Here is a 23,163-nt window from a genome sequence, read left to right as displayed (position 1 = left end):
ATGGAAGTAGTTTATCTAATAGCCTCACTCTTCAGTTGACACAGTTTCACCCTGCATTTTATTTATTGATACTAGCTGAAAAATATTCAAGATCACATCTGTCAGGATGGTGTAAAGACACAGCTGCAGTGTGAAAGATCTTGTAGAGTACAGGTTGCACAGACTGAATAGCTTTTATTCTACTCTTGCACTTTTCCAAGTGCTTTGGACAAGCAACTGACATTCTGCTGTGTTCATTGGAACTAGTGTAAACTCAAGGCCTGATCTAGCCTGCAGAAATGGTGCCTTACACCCAAAGAGATACTCTGGGTAATGCAAAGATCTAAACATGTGTGCCCACATGAGGTTTTGTACTTGTCACAGAGTGTCACACACAAACGGTCACACGGAGAAATTGATATTGCTGCTCAGCGTGTACTGGAACAGGAAAAGGTTCCATAGCCAGCCATGGAGTTCTCTGTTACAATCCATTTTGTTACAGCTGGAGCATGGGCAAAGCCTGTTTTCTGCAAAATGAGGTGATTTACAGTGTAAACAATATTATTCCAACAGAGTCAGTGGTACAGCAGTAGAATGGGTACAAAATGAAGAAGGCCGTGGTGGTGGTGGGTAAAGTTGGTAACAAGAAAGCAATGCATATTAGAATAAGCCAAAAGAGTAAGCTGGGACAGATAGCATTCATCTCACCTTGCCTGGGCCGAGTCACCATCCCAGCAGCATCCCATGGGAATCTGTCTTCAGATGAGGGGATGCTGACCCAGCCAGAATGAACCCATTTGTTTTGATGCCCTCATCATTTTACTACAACTCTCACTGCTTATGTGTCCATGCATAAGTCGCTGGTGCAGCCATGCCACCCTGAGTGGGAAAGGGATTGCTTTGGGCAATGTCTGCGAAATCTATTGCCCTGAGAACTGGGGTTCCTCATGAAGCCAGCAGCAAGAGAGAAGAATGCACTGGTCGATGACCTCTTACTGTCATGGTGTGTTCCCTCATGAGACATACAGGGACATCAGGCATCAACACCACTGCTGATTCACCGCTTTGTTACATATGAAATACTTGAGGTTTACAGTGAGAGGAATTGAACCTATCTGATAATTCTGGTGAAATCCCAGGGTGCTTGCTGATCATCATGGGAGATATTTGAAAGCTTAATACAAAGCAGGTTCAGCTCCAGAATCATTTATGAAGCTGCTAACTTCAACCAAACCTTCATCTGCTCAAAACTACTTCACATGCTTCATCTACACACGTAGTTGTGTAAGATTTTCTGCAGCTTATGTTTATATTGTTCAATATGCCAGATGCCTTTCTGTTCTATCACAAGTATTTAATCCTCAGCACCTTGTCTGGCCGCAGCTTTTTCATCAGGCTGTCACCTCTTCTGCCCTGAAGTGCAGTGGCTACCTGGAGAACTGTTGGGACTTGACAGTTCCATTCATGATAGATTATTAAGATGGATATACCTCTCTACATGGCAAGACAAATGCTTCTGCTAGTTGAAAGAGTCAGGCATTGATAAGATACAGGAGAAGCTTTTTATTTGGAAGTGGTGCTTTGCCTAATGAGGAATTTCTTTAGAGACCCAATCTGAACATCTATGAAGCTAAGCTTTTAGGCTACATTTGTGTTTAGGTATCTGATGCAGTTTTCTGTTTAAAAGGAGCTTTTGCTCACAGATTTGAAGGCCTTTGTTAGTCTCTCTTTCAATCTCTTTGCTTTTTGTTGTTGTTGTGCAGTAAATTATCTATTTGTGGAAAGTGACAGAAGTTACACATGCTGTCACTGGCCAGGTCAGTGCTCTGGTATGTATTGCCAAGCCATGACACTGATTTTTCTCTCACAAAAGAGAAGCCTATAAGAAAATACAGCCTACTTTGCTCTGATTCACAGTGTCTGCATGTCTATCAGCCTATACATGTTCTGCTTGGAGGATTCCAAGTCCTAGTGTGTTAGCAGTGCATAGCAAAAAACATAGATACTGTCCTAGAAGCAAATGCTGTCTGTCTGTGATAATAGTCAATAGCTGGTCAGATTCTTCCCTGCAAACTGCCATACAATTGCACTATCATCCTCAAGCATGTACAAAGCAGACAACAACTTCTGTATTTTATTTATTTTTTTCCCCCCTCTTCAGATGGGAGTAGAAGGCACAGATGAAGGTGCTTCTGGAGCCCAGCACTCAAGGAAGTTAGTCAGCTTTACTCTATCAGGTAAAACCCAATACTACTCTCTTTCACAAAACACTTTTTTGTTTTTGTTTTTAATGCTATTTTACCTAGCATCAAAGATTGGTTTCTTCATTAGCCTCTGTAGGAGCACACTCTAGTGGCTTCAAAGAGGTCAGTTCTTTGTGACTTCTGTTTGAAAACAAGCCAGAATCATGAATCTCCAGGAGTGGAAAAAGTGGATTAGTTGCATCTCAGGATTAAAAAACTTGGAGAAATCTCCAGTTTGCACAAGAGAGAACTCCTCTCAGATTGAAAAGTGGAAAACTTAGCCTCTAAATAAAATGCAAGCTCTTTCTATCACTTTGAAATCATAAAAGAGCAATGGCTGAAAATGGTGGTGTAGAAAGGGAAAAAATCTTGAGTTGGAGCTCTCCTGTAACTACAACAAAAGAGCTGTAGGGGTGTGGTCTACCAGCTTCACTTGTTTTGATTAGCACTTTTTTCCACGGGAAGTCTTGTGTGAGACTGGAACACATTCAGCTTGAGAAAAGACAGAAAGAATGTGCTTCTGAACCCTGAAGAGCTGACAGTGAGAACATTTAGAGACTGTAGAGATAGAGCAGAAGAAAATCCCTGCTTTTTGAGACGATCATTGAGCAGTATCTGGGAAAACAATGATTATGTACTGTAGCATTGTAGAAATAATTTGTGAGTTCTGAAAACCCTGGTGTGTTTAACAGAAGGTTGTGACTCATCCTGAGGAGCTCCCTAAAGGAATGTTGGAAGGTGTATTTATGTAATGTATCTCCCAGCACATCTTTTGGTTGCTTATTTGCATGTGTGAAGTTGTGGCTTTTAAGGGCAGTTACCGTTTGTTTTGCGGTATTTCCACCGTGTAACTGAATTTTAAATGTTGGGTTTGAACATTTTTACTGTCTCCACAGGAATGACATTTCATCTCAGTGCAGTGAATTTCACCTGCATTTGTAAAGTGCTCACCTAAGTATGGATGTGCCAGTTGCGTTAGAGTCATGAAACCTGCATGCAGAGCATGTCAGGATACCTAAAGAGGCAAGACACAAAAATCTTGTGCTTCAGCAAACCTAAACAGAGAAATACCTAACACCAGTTATATTGCATTACATTAGATTACCAAATATCTCTTCTTCTCTGCTCTTGTCGAAGCATGAGCTATAATTGAAGTCCTCAGGTGTAAGAATAGGCAGTTGGGGAAAAATTATTATTTATGGTTGCAAGGGCTGCAGTACTGAGGTAAGAAGCATTTTAGGGAGCATTTAGGAAGAAAGAAGCATTTTCAGAAATCTTTGCTTCCTTTTATATGAGAGAGTTCACCTTCTAAGTTGTGAGAAAATGTGCATCACAGTCCAGAGCAACCTCGATAGTATTTGAAATTGTTTATCAAAGTCTCAACTTCAACAAAGTGTGAGTTCACTATATTACCTCCCATAGTGTTTTTTATCTTAGCCCCTTGCCCTTACCTAGAAACAGAGCAAGTCCTGTTTGTGTGGTTTTTTGTTTGAGTGAAAGTACCTTACACATTGAGAAGCCTGTTTGTAGGTGAGCTACAAGTTCATGCTTTTTGTTTTACAAGTGACTGGAGTCTTAAAAAGTAAATGAGGATGTTGATAGCTTTCCTCCTCCCTTTATTCTTGTGGGGAAACACTTGACTTTCTGCTTTAACTGTCTTCTGTTCACTGGATCCAGTCAACATCTGAGTAATTTCAAGTTGCTTTACTTAGTAGTTTATGAAGAGTTGGTATCCTGGCTAATATGGCTAATAGTTTGGGAATGCATTGCTTTTTGAACTGGCTTTAATTATCTTAATTCCTTTTTCCTTCCTTCTTTGCAGATATTAGAGCAGTTGGGCTTAAAAAAGGCATGTTCTTCAACCCAGATCCTTACCTAAAAATGTCCATTCAGCCAGGCAAGAAGAGTACATTTCCTACCTTTGCTCATCATGGCCAGGAAAGAAGGTCAACTATCATCAGTAACACAACTAACCCTGTTTGGCACAGAGAGGTAACGTATCCCTTCTGAGAGCAGTCTGCCAGCTGATGCCATGTTATCAGCCTTGCATTTTCTCCTTATGCATTAGTCCCTACTCTCTAAAGGCTGTGGGCTTATTTTATAGCTACTTATTTAAACTGACACAGAAATTGTAGTAATTTTAGGAACCCTGTTGTGGGATAGAAGCAGCTATCATCTGTGTGTTTCAACTGCACTGCTGTGAGGTTTTCATTCTCTTCCCTACTAACTGGAGTTGAACTTGCTCAATAGCCCTGTGGATGTCTTGAAACTGCAAGAATAAATTAATTAAAATGGATTATATGTTGTGAGAAAACTCTTGAAGAGGAGGCATTTATGCTTGCTGATTGCAACAGCTGCTCATTTGGAAATGATACTCTTATTGTGCACAGCAGGTTGCAAATCTTCTGTTCCATCGGGCAGAGGGCATGGAGACTGTTGAGTGTAGCCACTGCGTATAGATTTTGCCCCAAAGGTCACAGGTCTTCTCAGTGAGCTTCAACAGAATCTTTTCTTGCACTTGAAGCCATTTAAACAACATGGTGCTAATTTAGAAAGCATTTCTTGATGCCTGGTAAGACCATTCTTCCACCTTTCCCTGATTTAGAAAGTATAGCTCAGGGAGTTATTACAGCAGCCCTCAGCAAGGAGCAACAAAAAAAGGCAGTTGGACAGAAGCCGTCTTTCCAAATTGGGTAAGCTGTGCAGGGCTCAAGAGAAGGAACTCAGTCCCACCAGTGTCTGAGCACAGAAGAGCCAGGGTGTGCCTTTGGAGAGAAACATTTGTGTGGGAAACAAGGTGAAAATACTGACATAAGTCCACAACCCTCCCAGGCCCAGCAAGCAGCATTCTTGATTGGAGCTTATTTTGTAATGAGCACATGCCTGCACTGTGTTTGATGAGTGTTAATGTGTTCTTTGGGAAGAGAGGAAAATTGAGTAGGATTTGGAAAATGTTCTCACAAATCACCATCAAACTAAACAAGCAGGAGAACAGAATGGAGCAGGGCCAGCCTTAGCGCTACTCTGGGGTGTTTGGTTGAGGGAAAGAGTGTAAATGTGTGAATGTCTTAAAACTTTACCAAAACCCGAGAGTTGTACGTTCTAAATTGATTTTTCATCTTTCTGTTTGTCCATCCATCTATCCAGCAGAAGGAAAGAAAACCACTCAATTTCCTCCTTTTTTTCTTCTCCAGTTCTCCTTGGTTTTGGAGCTTATTGGAGAAGTGATAACGTTCACTGGCACACATGTCATATCGGCTTCCTTTAGCTGCTGTTTCTTCCCTGTAGCCACATTCTGACAGCAGCTCATGATCCTGTTATGTATGCTGTCCTCCTGGTGCAGAACTGATCCTGGCTTACATCTACTTCTTTCTGCAAAATAGTTTGCAATTTTATAGCAAACTGTGAGTGACACATTTATAAGTTCTGTTTATCACAGTAGCCCAGCTCCAACAGTTGCCCAGCATGAGGAGCTGCATTTATTCCTGACTGTTTAGCTCATGTCTGCAGTTGAGTTGTTGTTCCTTCTTCAGTGAATCTTCAGCTCTCTAGCCAGATGTCTATTAGGCATTGTACTTGGGGTGTGTTTTGCTCAGGGAGTCTTAAAGGTGGCAGATAGTAAAATGGATAACCAGGTGAACTCAGCTTCTTTGAGCAGGTTGTGCCATCCTTCTTTCCTTGTTTATTTGAAAGATCCTCAAATTTAGAGGAAAACTGAAAGTTTTTGATTTCTAAGCTTGTTTTCTTAAGGGAATTTGTCACCACAGTGTGTGAACATGTGTGTGCATCTGCCAGCATGCTTGCTCATGTGTTTGTCCTGAACCACTTTTAAATCTTTTGAATGTCTTCAGGCAGATTTGACATAGTAGCAATGAAGTACCCACAAACTGCAAGAAGTGATGGCAGACTGAGAGGGACTGTGATAATGTTCTCTCGTAGGGAAAGGCAGAAGAATGATCTTACCAGGCACCAAGAAATCTTTTCAAAGCTAGCACCATGTTTTTTAAAGGCCTGAAGCAAAGAAACAGGTTCTGCTGGAGCTTGCTGAGAAGATTTGTAAACTTCAGGGCAAAAATCTGTAGAAAATTTTCTTCATTTAGTTGCAGTGATCCTGAAAACACTGGATTGCACTTTGACCTTTTGACTCCCTCTCATAGAATCATAGGATCAGTAAGGTTGGAAGAGACCTCAAAGATCATCAAGTCCAACCTGTCACCCAAGACCACATGACTACTAAACCATGGCACCAAGTGCCACGTCCAGTCCCCTCTTGAACACCTCCAGGGATGGTGACTCCATCACCTCCCTGGGCAGCACATTTCAATGGCTAACGACTATCTCTGTGAAGAATTTTCTCTTCACTTCAAGCCTAAACTTCCCCGGCACAGCTTGAGACTGTGTCCTCTTGTTCTAGTGCTGGTTGCCTGGGAGAAGAGACCAAACCCCTCCTGGCTACAACCACCCTTCAGGTAGTTGTAGACAGCAATAAGGTGTCCCCTGAACATCCTCTCCTCCAGGCTAAAAAATCCCAGCTCCCTCAGCCTCTCCTCGTAGGGTTTGTGTTCGAGTCCTCTCACCAATGTCGCTGCCCTTCTCTGGACACATTCAAGAGTCTCAATGCCCTTCTTAAACTGAGGGGCCCAGAACTGGACACAGGACTCAAGGTGTGGCCTAACCAGTGCTGAGTCCAGGGGCACAATGACTTCCCTGCTCCTGCTGCCCACACTGTTCTTGATGCAGGCCAGGATGCCATTGGCCTTCTGGGCCTCCTGGGCACACTGATGGCTTATGTTAGGCAGCTGTCTATCTGTACCCCCAGGTCCCTTTCTGTTTGGCTGCTCTCCAGCCACTCTGACCCCAGCCTGTAGCACTGCATGGGGTTGTTGTGACCAAAGTGCAGCACCTGGCACTTGGACTTGTTGAATGTCATCCTGTTGGACTCTACCCATCTGTCCAGCCTGTCAAGGTCCCCCTGGAGAGCCCTTCTACCCTCTAACAGATCAACATCTGTTCCCAACTTGGTGTCATCTGCAAATTTACTGATGATTGACTCAATCTCCTCATCCAGATCATCAGTAAAGATATTAAACAGGATGGGGCCCAGCACTGATCCCTGGGGGACAGCACTAGTGACTGTGCGCCAGCTGGATGTGGCACCATTCACCACCACTCTCTGGGCACATGCAACATATGGCCAGGAATGGTGTTGGAAGGAAAGTTCACTAAGCACAGCCCAGAGTAAGACCCTGTTCTTCTTCCTCCTGCATTGATGTGGCTACTCTTCTGTAACCTGATAGAATAGAGCAAGGATTCCATCTCTTTTTGCTTGCTACTGTCCCAGTTGAAGAAAGCATTTGAATAGAATAGCTTCATAGAATAGAATCGTTTCAATTAGAAAATATCTTCAAGATCATCAAGTCCAACCATTGTGTGACTTCACCAAGTCTGGTGCTAAACCATGTACCTCAGCACCACATTGCTGCCTCTTTGTAACAACACCATGAATGGGGATTCAACCAGCTCCCGGGGTATCCTGCTCCATCCTGAAGATTGCATTCTCCTTTCTGACACAGACTATGGAAGTGCTTTTATGCAGTGCAGCTTGTTACTGAGCATTTGTTTTCAAGCAGCAGTGACAGGATGTGTGCGTTTCCTGATAGGCTAGTTCCATGTGCAACCCCAAAGTGGTTAATGACTGATGGTGACTGCTGTCACTGGGTGTTGCTTTTGGAGCTTGCTGCACGCTAGTAGTAATTTGCCTGCATATTTGCTGGATAAAGGTGTATTGATGTGGTGTCACATATGTTCTTTCCTTCCAGAAATATTCTTTTGTTGCACTTCTAACAGATGTCCTGGAAATTGAGGTTAAAGACAAATTTGCCAAGAGTCGTCCCATCATCAAGCGCTTTCTTGGAAAATTAACCATTCCAGTTCAGAGACTGTTGGAGAGACATGCAATTGGGTAAAGGAGTGCACTCTTAATCCTGACCTCTCCTCATCAGGGGGACTCAGCACCTAGGGAATTGGTGCTAAGCAGCCTTTCTGCTTTATTGGCACTCACCGGTTAATTTCTGCTGCACCTGTAGTAAGAAATTCAGTAGGAAATTTAATAGCCTTGATACCTGACCAGAGGAAAACAGCATTTCTGACCCTGTTCTGGGTGCCTGTACCCAGCTCTGGGTACACGTATCCAGAATTTGTTCTCAGCTTAATTTCTTCAAACTCAAAATTCACCTGTGGCAAAAAAAATAAATTCTCATGTTCTGATAGCTGACTCACAAAGAATCTTTCAAGATCTTTTATACTTCATGATGGTTACTGGAGGGGACCATAGCATAGTGATGTGGATGATCCAGTGAGGCTTTTGTACAGAACGTGCATTGAGAAGAGCCTGAACTTGAAATTAGGTACTGTGATACATTGAAGGTGTGAAACAGATGGCTGGAGTCCTGCTTTTAGATGCAGAGTACTGCAGCTTGTTCCTGTAGTGGCATTGTATTTGTTCTAGTCTGTCACTCATATTGCAGTAGGAGTGCTCCCAGTAAAGAAGAGGTGTTCATACCAATACTCATTTATTTGCATAGATAATAATAATTTTCTGTGTAGGTTTTCAGAACCTCACTCCTCTCCCTTCAGCTGTCCCAGCTGTGCTGTGAATCCTGGCTGTGCCTAATAGGAATGTACAGCCTAGGATGTATAGCCTAGGATCTGATCCTGAGTCTCAAGCTGATGCAAGGGCTTAATCAAGCCTGAGTCCTATTGAATTCAATAACTCTTAAATATATTTGAATTTAAATCCAAGAATTAATAGCTGTTCTAAGCAAGAATGCAGAAGTGCTTTATTGAATGAGAACTAAAATGTGAAGAAAATGAGTATTTTGTCTGTAGTAAAACCCACAAGGGGGAAGAAGGATTTAAAAAATGAAAGGGTTTATTAATTATGCAACATGCTTTGGGTTGGGGGAAGGAGTAGGTTAGGGGAAAGGGGTCCTTCACAATTTGGTTTTTTTAGGACTTAAGAAAAAGGTTAGGGATATTGGCAATGATCAAAAGTAGTTTGTTAGGTTGTTTGAACTGTTTAACTAAAGGGATTTTTCACCATTGTTGGTGCTTGTATTTTTCCACACAAGCCCCAGAGTCTGTGGCTGTTTTTAAGACTGTAATAGAAACAATCTTCTGTCATGACTTTTATCTGATACAAAGTAAGGGGAAAATAAAACCAGCTGAAATGTTTTTGGTTTTGCAGAGACCAAGTTCTCAGCTATAATCTTGGCAGAAGGCTCCCAGCAGATCATGTAAGTGGATATCTCCAGTTCAAAGTGGAAATCACATCTTCCGTTCATGAAGGTGAGAATTTGTCGATGATCTGCATCTCCAGGCAGACATATGCGAGAGTCTGTTTCTGTGTGTGGGACAGTGTGCTTTTTGTCCGTGGCAGTACACTTCATGTACAGTGCCTCTACTACAGATTTTTCTCTTTCTCCACGTTTTGATATGTCAGGCACTGCTTTGGAGGTGGTACTACACCACAACTTTGTGTATTGTTTTCCTGTTTTGTTAGACAGATTTGAAATGGCCCTGCTTGGAATGGATAATCAAATGTGTTGTTTCTTTTCCTGTTGTAATGCCTTTGCTCTGTATCACCTTTGGCTGAGATAAGCAGTTGCAAGTGAGATTCCAGCTGTGCTCTCATGTGGATTGCTGTGTCCTGTTTTCTGTCACACAACTGTCATGCTTAGAACCAAGAATGTCTGTTTTGGTTAGAGAATACATGCTTCCTTTAGGTAATTCTTTTATTTCCCTTTTGTTCCGGTTTGAAAGCACCGATCAGAACGCAGCTGGTAGTTACATGTTCATCACGTCATGTGTGTCTGTTGAGATGTTTGTGATCTTAGATTCTCCTCCATTCAGCTTATTGTCATCTCTAATCCTGAGATGCTGCTCTGTCTTTTAACTTGATACAAACTTCTTGCCTTTTTTGTACCCATGTAGTTTTGTATTTCATTCATATTTTTGCTCTGTCAACATTATAAAATTGCTTTTGTCCTCAGTCCTGTTTTTTGCCAGGCATTTGGGTTCACTCACCTCACTGTTGGGTTTCTTACAGACAGGTACAGGCACTTACAGCTTATTCAGCTGTTGTGCCCATTTAATTTCCTTGTGGGGAGTCTGCATCTTGTCTCTCAAATGATATTTCCCTTCCCTGTGTATTACCATAGCATACTTACTGTCTCGTGGACTTAAGGAGATTTCCATTCTTGGCAGTGGAAAGTCCTATAAATTAACACAAAATAAATGTTGTGTGTAGAATTTGATGTCTATACCCAATTTGTGATTCCTTGTGTGATCTCAGGTGATGGTTTGCATGCTGCTAGGTAGGGGTGTAGTGGCTGACAGCTGTTATCAGTGACTGACTGTGTAAATCCTGCTTTTGGATACAAGGAATATGCTGTAGAAAATAGGTTCCATGGTTGTGAGGCTGGTTTTACTGACCATTTGGCCATGCTCTGTCTTCTGAAAGGAAAATGGGAGTTCTTAAAGTCATACTTGACATCCCTTAAATTTTCTGTATCTTACAAATTACTCTGTAATTGCTGGTTAACTGCTTCTTGTGATTTAATTGTGTTTTCTTTTCTTAGTTGTCTGATTGAAATAAGTGAACATCTCAAAAGTTGTGTTTTCCTACTGCTTCTGTGATGCAGACTAAGTAGTATGAACTGTCCGCTGTCTTGTGTTTCACAATCAGGCTTTCTGTCTCTGCAGATGCCTCTCCAGAAACAGTTGGCACTTTGCTAGGAGTGAACTCTGTAAATGGAGACTTGGGGAGCCCCTCAGATGATGAGGAAATGCCAGCTGGACATCATGACACGTCTACAGTGTGTTCCAATGGTCCAGTCCTCGAGGAATCAGAAGCAACCCTGAGACACCCTTTAAGGACTAGTACAACTTTGGAAACAGACCAGGATGAGCTGTCAAGATCATCTCCAACCAGAGGGCGCCAGGACTCCCTAAATGATTATCTGGATGCAATAGAACATAGTAATCATCCCAGACCTGGGACCTCTGCCTGTAGTGAGCGTCCACGTGGAGCCTCCCCAAAACTGAGGAGTAGCTTCCCTACTGACACAAGACTTAATGCTATGCTTCACATTGACTCAGATGAGGAAGAGCATGAGCTACATCAAGACCTGGGCTTTCCATCTTCCTTGGAAGATGATGGTGGTTTGGTAATGCTTAATGGTGCTACAAGAAGTGTGGAAAGAAATGGTTTAAGTAGCTCATCAGATCAGGTAATGCAAGGGCCTGCAGAGAATGAAAATGCAGTAGCTTCTGAAGCTCCTTTGTCATCAACAGATGACCAGACAGAGACTGCCCCTGAGCTTCCCCCATCACAGGCAGCAGGAGATGAAAGCCTGCAAGATGCCCAAAGTGAAGCAGCAGCCCAGGCTGGCAGTGAGTCGTGTGCTGCTCCAGAGGCAGAGCAGCCTCCTGGCAGTGTGGACGTGGGAGCTGCCGATGCTGCTGCTGGGAGCAGAAGGGGCGTTAGTGAGACAGAATCCATTGACCAAGGATCTGAACCTTCCCAGATGTCTTCAGAAACAGAGCAGAGTGACCCTGCTCGCACGGAGAGCGTCAGCGAAGCTAGTACCCGGCCGGAAGGGGAGAGCGACGCGGAGGGGGCGGACAGCTCCTGCAACGAGAGCGCCACGGTGCGGCGCTCGTCCGTCGAGATGCGGGGCTCTTCCTCCGAGAGCGCCCGCTTTGCAGAGACGCCTGCGTCCTCTTCACAGGAGGAGGAGGAGGGAGCTTGTGCCCCTGATGCAGCTGGAGTTGAGCCAGGTGCTGAAACACGGGACACTGCAGGTACTTCTGGTTCTCTGCCTGCAGTGCAGTTACCCCAGGAGGAAGCACAGGAGGCTGAGGCAGGCGAATTACAAGACCAAGAGGAAATCTGGCAAAGAAGAAGTCTGCAGGCAGCAGCTGCCAACAGCCATTCTCAGGATGAAGAAGTTGAAGGAGCTCAAGCGGCTTGTGAGGGTGCCACAGCACAGGTGGAAGGAGCTACTGGAGGTAACAACTGTGGGAGGTGCTTTCTGAAGTGACCTTTCTGCAGCAAGTAAAAATTATTTCAAAAATTAACAATCAAAAATTTCTCAGCCATTACCTTCCATGATTATATTTTGTTCCTTTTGGGATTTATTCCCTCCTTCAAGAGACTCTTGGGGGAGGCTTGGTTTCAGAAAAAAATCAAATCTGAAATATCCAAGACATGTTTATTTTGAAATTGAATGTATTTTAATCCTTGAGGGAATAGTGAGAAGGAGGATGAAGAGGAGGAAAGAATTCCACAGTATCACCCAGCTCACTAATCAGAGTGGTAATGAAGAGGGAAAAAAATCCCAAAACTATGAAACACAAACTAGAATTTGTTTGGGTCTTTACTTCTGCATGTTTGCATGTTAGCATTAAAACATAAGGGGAATCAAAAGGAGGAGGGGGGGGGAAAAATAAATTGATTTTTAGTCACACCTTAGGCCAGTTTATCTTCTCTTTCCCAGTTCCTTATCTGTACAGACATATTCTAGCACAACTGGATCCGTGGAGGGAGGGGAGTGTGTTACTCAGGTTGACACCATAAAAGTCTTACGAATTGTAAAGTTCCTTTAACAGCTGAGAACATTATTTCTCACTAAAATCACTGAAAGTAAAAATGTGGCCCTAACATTGTTTCCAGCACCTTTATCTGTTCCAGTTCTTCATGAGTTGGAATGCATCTAACCACATGGGTCTCTCTCCTGTAACATTTCAGAAGCTTTGGGATCTGTTCAGGCCTTCTCTTTGTTTTGGAAAGAATCACAGTGGTATTTATTTCAAACACTGTCACTACCTTATTTGACAGCATTTTCTCAACATTTGGGACTCTCTTTATTAGGTGGCAGGTTGCACCAGCTCAGTGTGGCTGCAGCAAGGAAGGTCAGTGGACAGCTTCACCCCCAACTTGCAGCAAGGTTTCTGCAGGGGCCAGCTGGAGCTTTGTCCTTGTCCCTTGCTGCGATGTGGGTCAGGCATATGCTGTTGTTTCTGTGCCCTGGCTTCTGTTGGTCACAGGTGGATGTGGCATGTGCTGAACAGTGACATTTTCAGGACTGTAGACATAATTTATGTTGTTAGATGCTGAAATACTGTAATCCTGCAGGAGCTTTGGCATGTCTTGCCAGAGCTTCCCCACAATGACTGGAAAAATAACTTGTGGGCATTTTGCTTCTAGGTTCTCAAGCTAATGGCCATCAGCCTTTGAGGTCGCTGCCTTCGGTACGTCAGGATGTTAGCCGGTACCAGAGAGTGGATGAGGCTCTGCCACCAAGTGAGGTTCCTTATACTTTACTGGGGGGATAGACTGCCTGGATCTCATTACTGAGACCTCGTTGTGTTTCTTTTTCAAATGTGAGGACTGAGAATGTACAGCTGAATTCTGAGTGAGAAGAGCTGCTTCTGAAGTCTAGTGCTGTTTTGTACAAAGCATTGTGCTCCGACTGCAGATTGTTAGGATGTGTTAGGATAATTATACCTGGTGAATCCAGACCTGCTAAGTGTCATCTGGGGGGTACTGTGCTGCCTTTTCAGAGTGTAGTGTAGGTGCACAGGATGATGAGGTGCTAAGCTCTGTGAGGCACTTGGGAGGAGAAGTGTCAGGCATGCCAGAATCTCTGAATACTTCCTGTGTGATGATGATTTACAAGGAAATATTTAGCATCTTTAACTCTGCAGACTGTGTGAAAGGTGTCTATCTTTGCCTTGGGTTTTTGAGGCATTGTGAAGACTTTTTGAATTAAAATACATGTGTGGCACTTAGATGAGCCTCAATTGGCAGATAAACTGCAATTTCTCTAATGCATTCTGAAAAATACATTGCTCCCACTTGTTGGGCTGATTCCCTTGACCCTAGACTAGGGGCAGTGGAAATCTCTTTAGTGTTAGGTGTTTAGAAAAAGGAGAAAGGAATGAAAAGAAGCTGCACAGCTAAAGGGCAAATGTTACTTGAAAATAAAAAAAAAAAAAAAGTAAGAAAAAGTTAAATTCAGACCAGCTGAAGTCTGTGGCAAAGCTCTACTGCTTTGAAGGAATTAATATATTTATTGTAAAATGAATAAATCCTTATTTCACGGTATGGAATGGGACCCTGCTTGCTCTGTGATTGGAGAGGGCAGCTGGAAGGAGCCTGATGGCAGAACACAGACTTAATAACTGTATGTTGGGAAGCCAGAGTGATGGGAAGATTTTGCTCCTTGCTGCTTCTGTTACAGTCAGTGCATACAACAAATCGGTCCTGTGTGCAGATCTTGCAGTTAATTACCACCACCTCAGTAACACACTGTTAGATGTCTCCTGGGCACAATTCTGTACAAAATACTTCAGTTGCATTTTTGTCACTTTTCATTCTAAAAAGACAGAGATCATTATGGGAAGTACTTCTACAGTAACAAAGCCTGAGGTTTAAATGCTTTACAGTAGAAGTTAGCTCTTCTTTGTTGTCATGGAGCAGCAGTTGTTAAGAGTTTGTTTTAAAAAGTGTTACTGCAGGAGCAGCAGTTGTTAAGAGTTTGTTTTAAAAAGTGTTACTGCAGTGACCAATGTTTTTACCTGGACTTGCAGTATAGAAAGTCCCCTCTAGAAATCTCTCAAAGACTTTTTCAACTGATGTGCTCAATGGTCTGCACGTTTTCAGCAGCTGCAAGTGTCCAAGAATCAGCATGTCTGCTCCTGTATGTAAAATATCTTAATATTTTATTCTTATGTGGCTCCCAAGTTTGGTGGTTGTCTTGGAATGTTGTTTGTTTTATAAGAAGTTGCTAGGCTGGAAGTGTTTCTGACCCAAGAAGCTAATGAATTAAGGCCTAGGTGTTGTGATGCACCTGGCTGCTGCTGAGCACTAAGAAGAAGCCAGATTTGGTTGAGGAAAGGTCCCAGTGCCTTCATCTCTGCTCTCCTGGTGTGTCTCCATGATCTAGATGTCCAGTACAGTAGCTGGTGTTTCAAAATCAGTGGACAGCATGATTGTTAACACTAGCACAAGGAGCTGAATTTGCTCTGGTATTTGCACAGCTGGCAGTTCTGGAACACGAATGTAATAGATGAAGGACATTTCTGGCAAGATCACTAACCTATGACATAGGTGTGCATATGCCCAGGAAGAGCACTAGCATCTCCTTTGTTACTGCTGCTATTAGCTGAAGTAAAAGTGACAGGTGCTAGGCTTTGCAGGATGTGTGGTTCTTATCCATTGGCATTTTGCAATGGAATGAGTCTCAGGTTGGACCTTCCAGCCAAGGGGACTAGACTATGTCCTGGGATCTTTAAGGGGTTTTTCTGAGACTGTTATTTGTTAGTGTGAAATAGAATAGCAAAGGAAGAATACATAGATATGGGTTCCCCAGAACCTTAGCTGCAGTGGGGAATTTTCTTTATGGGATAAAATAGGGGGGAAAGCCATGTATGAAAGTTCTGTGCTGAGCTCATCCTGTAAAAGAGAAATAGAAACTGAAACAATAGATTCAGTTACAGGAGTGGCAGAGCTAAACTAAAGAACTGAATGAACCCCCAGGCCTCCACAGTTCATGGTGGTTTATTGCTCCTTAGACTGGGAGGCTCGAATTGACAGCCATGGACGGATCTTTTATGTGGACCACGTGAACAGGACAACAACATGGCAGCGACCCACAGCCCCCCCAGCTCCCCAGATTCTCCAGAGGTCGAACTCCATACAGCAAATGGAACAACTGAATCGCCGGTAAGGATTACCTATGGTATTGGAGGCTCATATGCTTGCAAAGCTGTGCTCACCACAGTAAGAGTGAGCATGAGGGCAGGGTACAGCTGCTACTGGCCATGTCTGCTTATTTTCTTGTCTGTCCCTTTTATTTTGCATAGGGGCTTTTAGGGGCTTTGTATCCCACCCATGTTCAGAAGCTATTGTAGCAAAAATACCCAACAACCTAAGAGTGCTTTTCAGGAATTCTAAAGGCCATTAATGCAGAAATTAGAGATCAATGTATGCTACCCTTTGTGGCAGAAAAGATGGGCAAGCTCCCTCAGAGCCAGAACTGGATCATACTTGCTACATCCTATGTATAAAGTCCAGTTTTGTAACCCTAGGTACCAGAGCATCCGAAGAACAATGACTAACGAGAGGCCTGAAGAGCATACAAATGCCATGGATGGAGCTGGAGAAGAAACTGACTTTCATCATTCTAATGCAGGTTGAAAAAAAAATAGAAAATGTTTTTTTCCCCTCCAAAGGAGCTCCTACCTCATAGATAATTCAGAGAGTGGCATAAGGCAGAAACTGACTTTTGCACCCTGAAAGTCTGTGTGAGAATGAAACCATTTTAATGAAAGAGTTCAGTGCTGCAGCAAATGCCACTCTGTGTGTTTTCAGTTCCTGGTACGTTGAAAAATTAGTGCAATTCTAAAGTTGCCAGGACAAGACCCAAATGTTATCCGAGTATTGAAATGTGGAATGTACTTCCTTGGCAACCTGTTTCTGCCTTGCATAAGTTGCTGAAATACTGTGCCAGGATGAGGGCTGTGCTGATGGCAGTGATTTTATTTTTAATTATTTTTTAAAGGAGGAGTGAAACATTTTTAAGCATACAGTGACTTTTATATCCATCAGTTAGCATTAAAAAAAAGTCTTACCTGATAGAACTGCTGTCCAGCAACATAAGCTTGCCACAGGGACCTTCTTCCATCTTATACTCAGTCATGTATTTTGTAACCCAAATAATTTACATGATTTTTCTTGTTAATGATTGTTCACCATAAGCAACAAGTACAAGTTAGTGAACTAAATTGTTAGAAGAGATTCAGGTGAACTTACGTGGTGAATACTTAAATCTGAAATGATTGTATAGCTAATGCTTTGCTTGCTTGTGTGATTCCAATGGACAGAGATGGTTGTAGTAATGATAATTACTAGAAGTAACTACTACAAGTCTTTGTTGTTCGTTTTGCTGTTAGATTTTCGAAGAGAGAATGTGCTGCCTCACTCTACCTCCAGATCCAGACTTACTTTATTGCTCCAGTCTCCCCCTGTGAAATTCCTTATCAGCCCAGAGTTCTTTACAGTGCTGCATTCTAACCCTGTGAGTATAGCATCTACAGACTTTGATTAATGTGTGCTTGTAAATACAGTTATCTTGTGTGCAAAGGTATTGCTTGGTGTTTGATGCTAAGATACTGGTAGTACTTCAGGGAGGCTGGGTAAATTCAAACCCCCATCATCATTCCTGGGGATTTTTGAGCTATCATTATGGCTTCTTCAGGTTTTGGTTCTCCCTCAGTTCCTCATCTTTATGACAGAAGTCATTTGTTTATCAAAGCACTAGCCTCTTTGCAGAGGGTGAGAGACCATCACTGGTCTCCATTTGGACACTGAGCTGTTGACTGCAGCTCTCTGAGTGTGGCCATCCAGCCAATTCCTTATCCAGCCAGTGGTCCACCCTCGAGTCCATGCGAAAAGTAGTTTGTTGACCAGGATGTCATGGGAGACAGTGTCAAACACTTCATACAAGCCATCAGTTGCTCTTCCCCTATTCACTGATGCTGTAACTCCATCCTGGAAAGACACCCAAGTTCATCAAGATTTGCCTTTGGTGAAGCCGTGTTGGTTACCACCAGTCATCTCTTCTTCATTTTCCATATGCCTTAGCAAGGCCTTCAGGAGGATCTGCTCCATGACCGTACCATGCACAGAGGTCTGACTGACTGACTGACCTAGTTTCCAGGGTTCTTGCTTTTTTCCAGTGTTGAAGATGGGGGTGATGTTTGCCCTTTCCCAGTCAGCAGGGACTTCACCAGACTGCCAGGACTTTTTGAGTGTGATGGGCAGTGGTTTGGGAAGTTCATCTGCAGTTCTCTCAGACTCCTGGGTCATGATCTTGTTGGGCTCTGCGGAATTGTATACCTTCATGTTCTTTAGGTGGTCTCAAACCTGCTCTTTGCTTACAGTGAGCAGATCTTCCTTTTCCCACTCCCCACCTGTGTTCTCTGGAGTTTGGGTGGTACAGCCAGAGCTCTTGCTGGCGACCACTGAGGCAAAGTCCCTATTTTACTCCTTTCATTTAAAGTTCTTCTTTTTCTCTCTTATTTTAAACGTAAGTTACCCATGAGCATGCAATGACAGGGCATTTTGGACAAATCAATAGGTGGAAACAGCCTTTGTGTATAGCCATGATCAGTTCTACAAGCTCCCCTGGAGAAACCTTCCCAGCATCATTGCTTTATTCTTTGGCTGCATTTAGCTTATTGCTCTAAAAATAAGAAAACACCTAGGAGGTCTCTCCTTTAAAAGCAATTTTAATGTTGCAGGATTCTTCACAGTTCCCAGGACAAGTGTGGTGAGTGCAATCTGTCATGTATTTCAGGCTTTGCTGAAGTGAGTCAGTTATCAACTCCTGTACATCTAAAGCAAAATTAGAAACATCAAACATTTATCCCCAAAACCTCCCCCGAAGGACCACGTTTTCATGCCATTCTGGCTTAGTTGGAGGTAATGTTTAAGGTTTTACAGGTGCTCTGTTTACAGTGGAAATCTTGTCTTTTGTCATAAGGAGAACGTTCTCCTTTCACAGCATTTCCTGTTGTCTCGTTCCCAGAGTGCCTACCGCATGTTTACAAACAACACGTGTCTGAAGCACATGATCACCAAAGTCCGGCGGGACACCCACCACTTTGAGCGCTACCAGCACAACCGGGACTTGGTGGGCTTCCTCAACATGTTTGCTAACAAACAGCTGGAGCTGCCGAGGGGATGGGAGATGAAACATGACCATCAGGGCAAGGTAACTGTAATGCACCTGTGGCTGGCTCCCTTGAGTGCTTGGTCTTGGGCACTGCCATGTCAGGAATTGGCTGGCTGTTCTTAAAAAGAGCATGAGAGTGCATAGTTCTGCAGGTGTAAAAGGTGTGCATCCTTAACTGCTTTTGCAAAGAGAGGGTTGGAGCTTCTCATCTGTGGTGACATAGCATTATGTGAAAGGAGGAGGAAACTATAAGTGGATATTAATCATCACAGGGAAACCAGATAGAAAAAATGCTGCCATTTCACAATTCTGTGACTTGCTTAGCTCCCTTTAGATATTCAAAACTTGTGTTAGTGCAGGCACTCAGCAAACTGCTGTGGAGTTTTGCCTGTGTGCTCCTAAGATACTTCAGATCAAGAGTTACTTTATTATTGTCTGAATTTTACTTAGTTACTGTTCAAATATTTGTAACAGTTTTTTTCTTAATAGTCTGTCTTATTCTTTGAGCTCTTTTTTTGTCCTTCAACTTCAAAATCTTGACTGGGGTTCATTAAGGTGCACCATTTGCACTTTTTTTCTTAGAGCTAACTGTTCTCCTAGGTGAGTCCTCAACCCAAATGCTAAGCAGGTCCAGCTGGTTCATGAGATAAAATGGATGCACTTAAGGCTGGGGTAGCTCTGGTGATGATCACTCTGTTGGATATGTATATCATATCTAGAATATTACCTCCTTTGTGCAATAGGAGGGTTAAAAACAGACTGTGATTACCATGCGAGAAAGTGATAGGGCCACCAGTTTGTGTGAGAAGTCTTAATTAGGATTATAGGCATATTAAGCTTCTCAGTCCTTATGTTATCAGTCTTGGTATGGTTAGCTGTGAGTGTCCTTATAAAAGGTGATCTGGATGTATGAAAAGATTACAGATTCTAAACTCAAGAGTGGGAAAAGTGCCTGAGTCTTGTTTTCTTCTTGAGCTGATTTCCTCTGAAAAGCTCTGTGCTTTTCCATTAGAAACACAATTAAGAGTGTGCAGTTATGCAGACCTTGTTCTTTGTCTCCTCACTGTTTTCTGTGTTAAGTCATTGTTTCTCTGTCCAGTACTTCAGAAGCCAGTTTTCTCCTGCAGAGTACAGCAATTTTACATAGGCACTCTGGAGAAAGAATGAAACCTTTGAATTTCTGGTATGGTGCTTGGTAACAGTGATGCCACCACAACATTGGTCAACAAGAGAAAGCACTAAGTAAATCCCCATTAGGTTTTCTTCTCTGTGAATTAGCTCGTACTTTCATTATGTTGAATAGCCCATGTCACAAGTATCACTTGTGGTCATAGAAAAGCCTGCTCAGTGCTCAAGAGCGGTAATGGTCAGTAGTACATGGTGCTTGATAACACCAAACCTAAACTGGACCTGCTGTTAGTAAAGCATAAAGCTGAAGAGAAGCAAGCAGAAATTAGCCATGCCACAATATATCATTGTATTTCCTTTCCCTGGCTGCTCTTCCCTGCCAAGGTTTTCCTATGTTTTTCCAATTATATCAGAGTAAGAGGCTTGGTGCTCTTGCTCACAAGGCACAGTGATCATCCTGCCTCCTATACAGTGCTGAGTAGCAGAGTTGTTACTCTGCAATGTCAGTATGGGCCTGCTTGCTTGTCCTCTTTGCAGACCGTCTTCCAGGACCAACTGGGCTCTGCCTACCTCTGAACTCCCTTCAGAGTAAAGCCCATTTGTCCATCCCAATTTTGACTCCTCCATGTGTCCCCTACAGAACATAAAATCCATTTGGCATGCAGTTCTCTCTATAAAGTCTGTCATGCCTGGGATATAGTTTCTAATTGGCATTAGAGATGAGCCACTTTCAGTCACTGGCCACAGGGAGGCAGGAGACCATTCCAAAAGGCGATGACAGGAAGCAGCATTTAGGCTAGAGACAACTCATGGTCTGCTAGCTTGGAAGCTCTGCTCACGTGTACTATACAGATGAGCAGCCCAGAGCACGTGTGCACTATGTGTGAGCACAGGTTCCTGTTTTAAAGCCAGATACAAATGTCTGTACTTTTTAATGGGATCTCTGCAAGATCTGCCAAGACACAACAAGTTATTTTGGGACACTTATTCTCTGTTTTTTCTTTCTGCAATGAAAGAATCCTTTGTGATCTATTACTGGTGTTTCCAGTAGGAAGAGAAGGTATTTTAGCGAGCTTTGTAGATGTTAATTGGGAAGATAAGTTGGGCAACTATCTGTACTGAACAGGCTGAATGTAGTTTTGGCACTACCCATCTTGTGTCAGTCTCCTCAAGCATCACAAATTTATGGATTATAGCTAGGCAGGAGTTATGAGAGGAATCTTTTTGAAAGGAGACTGAGCCACACGTTATTTTTACCTGTGAGCCAACATCCGTATTAGCACAAAGCCTTGAAGCTCCAATGGCACCAAAGCTGCCATTAGTGATACATGCTTTATTTTGCTGGCTTGCGAGCCTTCATTAAATAATGAGACAGAATTTCTTTAATGTTTATGTTAAACTGTTTATTTAAATGTAATGCTAAAGTGTGCTGCCTGCAGTGTTAGGTTGATATGTTAACTCAAAGGCTGTGGAGCATAACTCTAGGTAGTACTTTCTCCTACACTGACTCTTTTTTTTCCCAAGTGATTTTACAGTATAATGTTGACTTAATGAAATCAACATTTATTTTGATGAAAGTACTTGATGTCTTACAACTAAACATAGACCAGACTAGATAAAATAGTAGATAGTCACAGTTGTGCTGCAAGTGACATCGTTTGTCAAGGTGAACACGTCCTGCACAGGCATTTATTGCATACACATGACAATTTCTAACCTGCGGAGCAGTCAGTTTCACTTCATGACTGTGACTATGTCAGATGATCAAACCGGAGTTCTGCCTTACTGCTCTGGTGATGTGGTTCCTTGCTTGTAGGCACAGGTTACAGGCATAGACAATCACTGTTAGGGTTTTAGATTTCCGGCAGTTTTTCTAAGATTTTGCAACTTCAGTGTCCTTCCACATTCCCTCCCATGGGGAATGGCAATATGAAGGTCTTCTCCCACCAGAATCCGTAGTGATACTTTGTTTCTGCATAGCATGACAAACTGGTCTGTCTGCCTACCTTCATAGCAGTACGACGAACTGCATTTTCTCTGATCTGGCCATACCAAGCAGACTGAGACAACCATTTCATGGATACTATAGGCTGGTGTAGCTGCCAGAAGAGCCAGTTCTGCTTTCCTCTTGTCTCTGGTGGGCTGACCAGGGTTAGAGGAACCAGCAGGCAGAGGGCCAAAAAGAGTCATTTTTGCCTAGACCAGCTGCCCAGCTGGGTTCAGTGCCTGGCTACAAAAACACTCGTGCCAGCACAGGGCAGGAAGGACACTCAAGGGCTGGGACAAGTGGTCAGGAGGGGGGAAGGTGAGGATGTTTCTTTTCCTGGTACCGCAGGGCCAAATTGTTTGTGAAACTGTGGTCAGAATACCTCATGGGTATCCAAACACAGAAATAGCTCCCACAGTCTCTGACCACCTCTCTGGTCCAGAGCCCTTAATTCCTCAAACCAGATAACTCTTTCCTGTAACTCTCCTGCTCAAAACCAGGATCTTTTTTTTGGCCACTTTCACTTTCCCAGAATTGTGACTGGAAAAAGCCAAGTGTGCTAAAATAGAGCAGTGCTGGTTTCCAAGTGCAACACTAACACTGGAAAGAGCTTAAATTTCAGTGCTTAGAAATCCTTTTGGTACAGATTGGACAGACTTGGAGGAGATTTTCATTTTCTGAGATACATGCTCCTGTGACCTTGCTTTCAGCAAGAGGCTATCTGGCCACTCTGTGGAAGTTCTCACCAGCTGCCTGGTTTGAATGTTTGTTGGCATCATCTTTGTACCTCTGACTGACCTTTTTTTGGTTTAAATGTTAGCAAACATAAAATGGCTGTATCAGGAAGATGGCAAAAATGCCTGCTGGCCTATAGTCATGGTTCATCACTTGGCATATATGCAACTTGTGTTCATAGTTATATGGTAAAGAATTCACAAACGGGAGTGACTTTGCCACTTAGTGCCATAAGGGAATGAAAGGGAGAATACACCAGGGTTACTTTTATTTAACGTTTCGGTTTTCT

The 23,163-nt window shown here is 43.0% G+C and overlaps 1 protein-coding gene across 2 annotated transcripts in view; it reads left to right on the top strand.

Annotated features, from left to right (window-relative positions):
• Positions 1-23,163, top strand: part of HECW2 (HECT, C2 and WW domain containing E3 ubiquitin protein ligase 2) — a 159,998-nt gene that overhangs the window by 101,049 nt on the left and 35,786 nt on the right. For both annotated transcript variants that reach the window (XM_068137985.1, XM_068137986.1), the window contains 10 exons: positions 2,141-2,216; positions 4,045-4,214; positions 8,042-8,184; positions 9,469-9,569; positions 10,986-12,293; positions 13,492-13,587; positions 15,861-16,011; positions 16,377-16,480; positions 17,241-17,365; positions 18,878-19,063. In XM_068137985.1, the coding sequence (XP_067994086.1) occupies positions 2,141-2,216; positions 4,045-4,214; positions 8,042-8,184; positions 9,469-9,569; positions 10,986-12,293; positions 13,492-13,587; positions 15,861-16,011; positions 16,377-16,480; positions 17,241-17,365; positions 18,878-19,063 (2,460 nt within the window). The remainder of the gene's footprint in view (positions 1-2,140; positions 2,217-4,044; positions 4,215-8,041; positions 8,185-9,468; positions 9,570-10,985; positions 12,294-13,491; positions 13,588-15,860; positions 16,012-16,376; positions 16,481-17,240; positions 17,366-18,877; positions 19,064-23,163) is intronic.

This window comes from Melanerpes formicivorus, unplaced genomic scaffold (assembly GCF_026170545.1).
Source record: "Melanerpes formicivorus ecotype bairdi unplaced genomic scaffold, bMelFor1.0.p_v2 SCAF_5, whole genome shotgun sequence".
Taxonomy (NCBI): domain Eukaryota; kingdom Metazoa; phylum Chordata; class Aves; order Piciformes; family Picidae; genus Melanerpes; species Melanerpes formicivorus.
The sequence above is the reverse complement of the archived record's forward strand: the minus strand, read 5'-3'. Positions and strand labels throughout refer to the sequence as shown.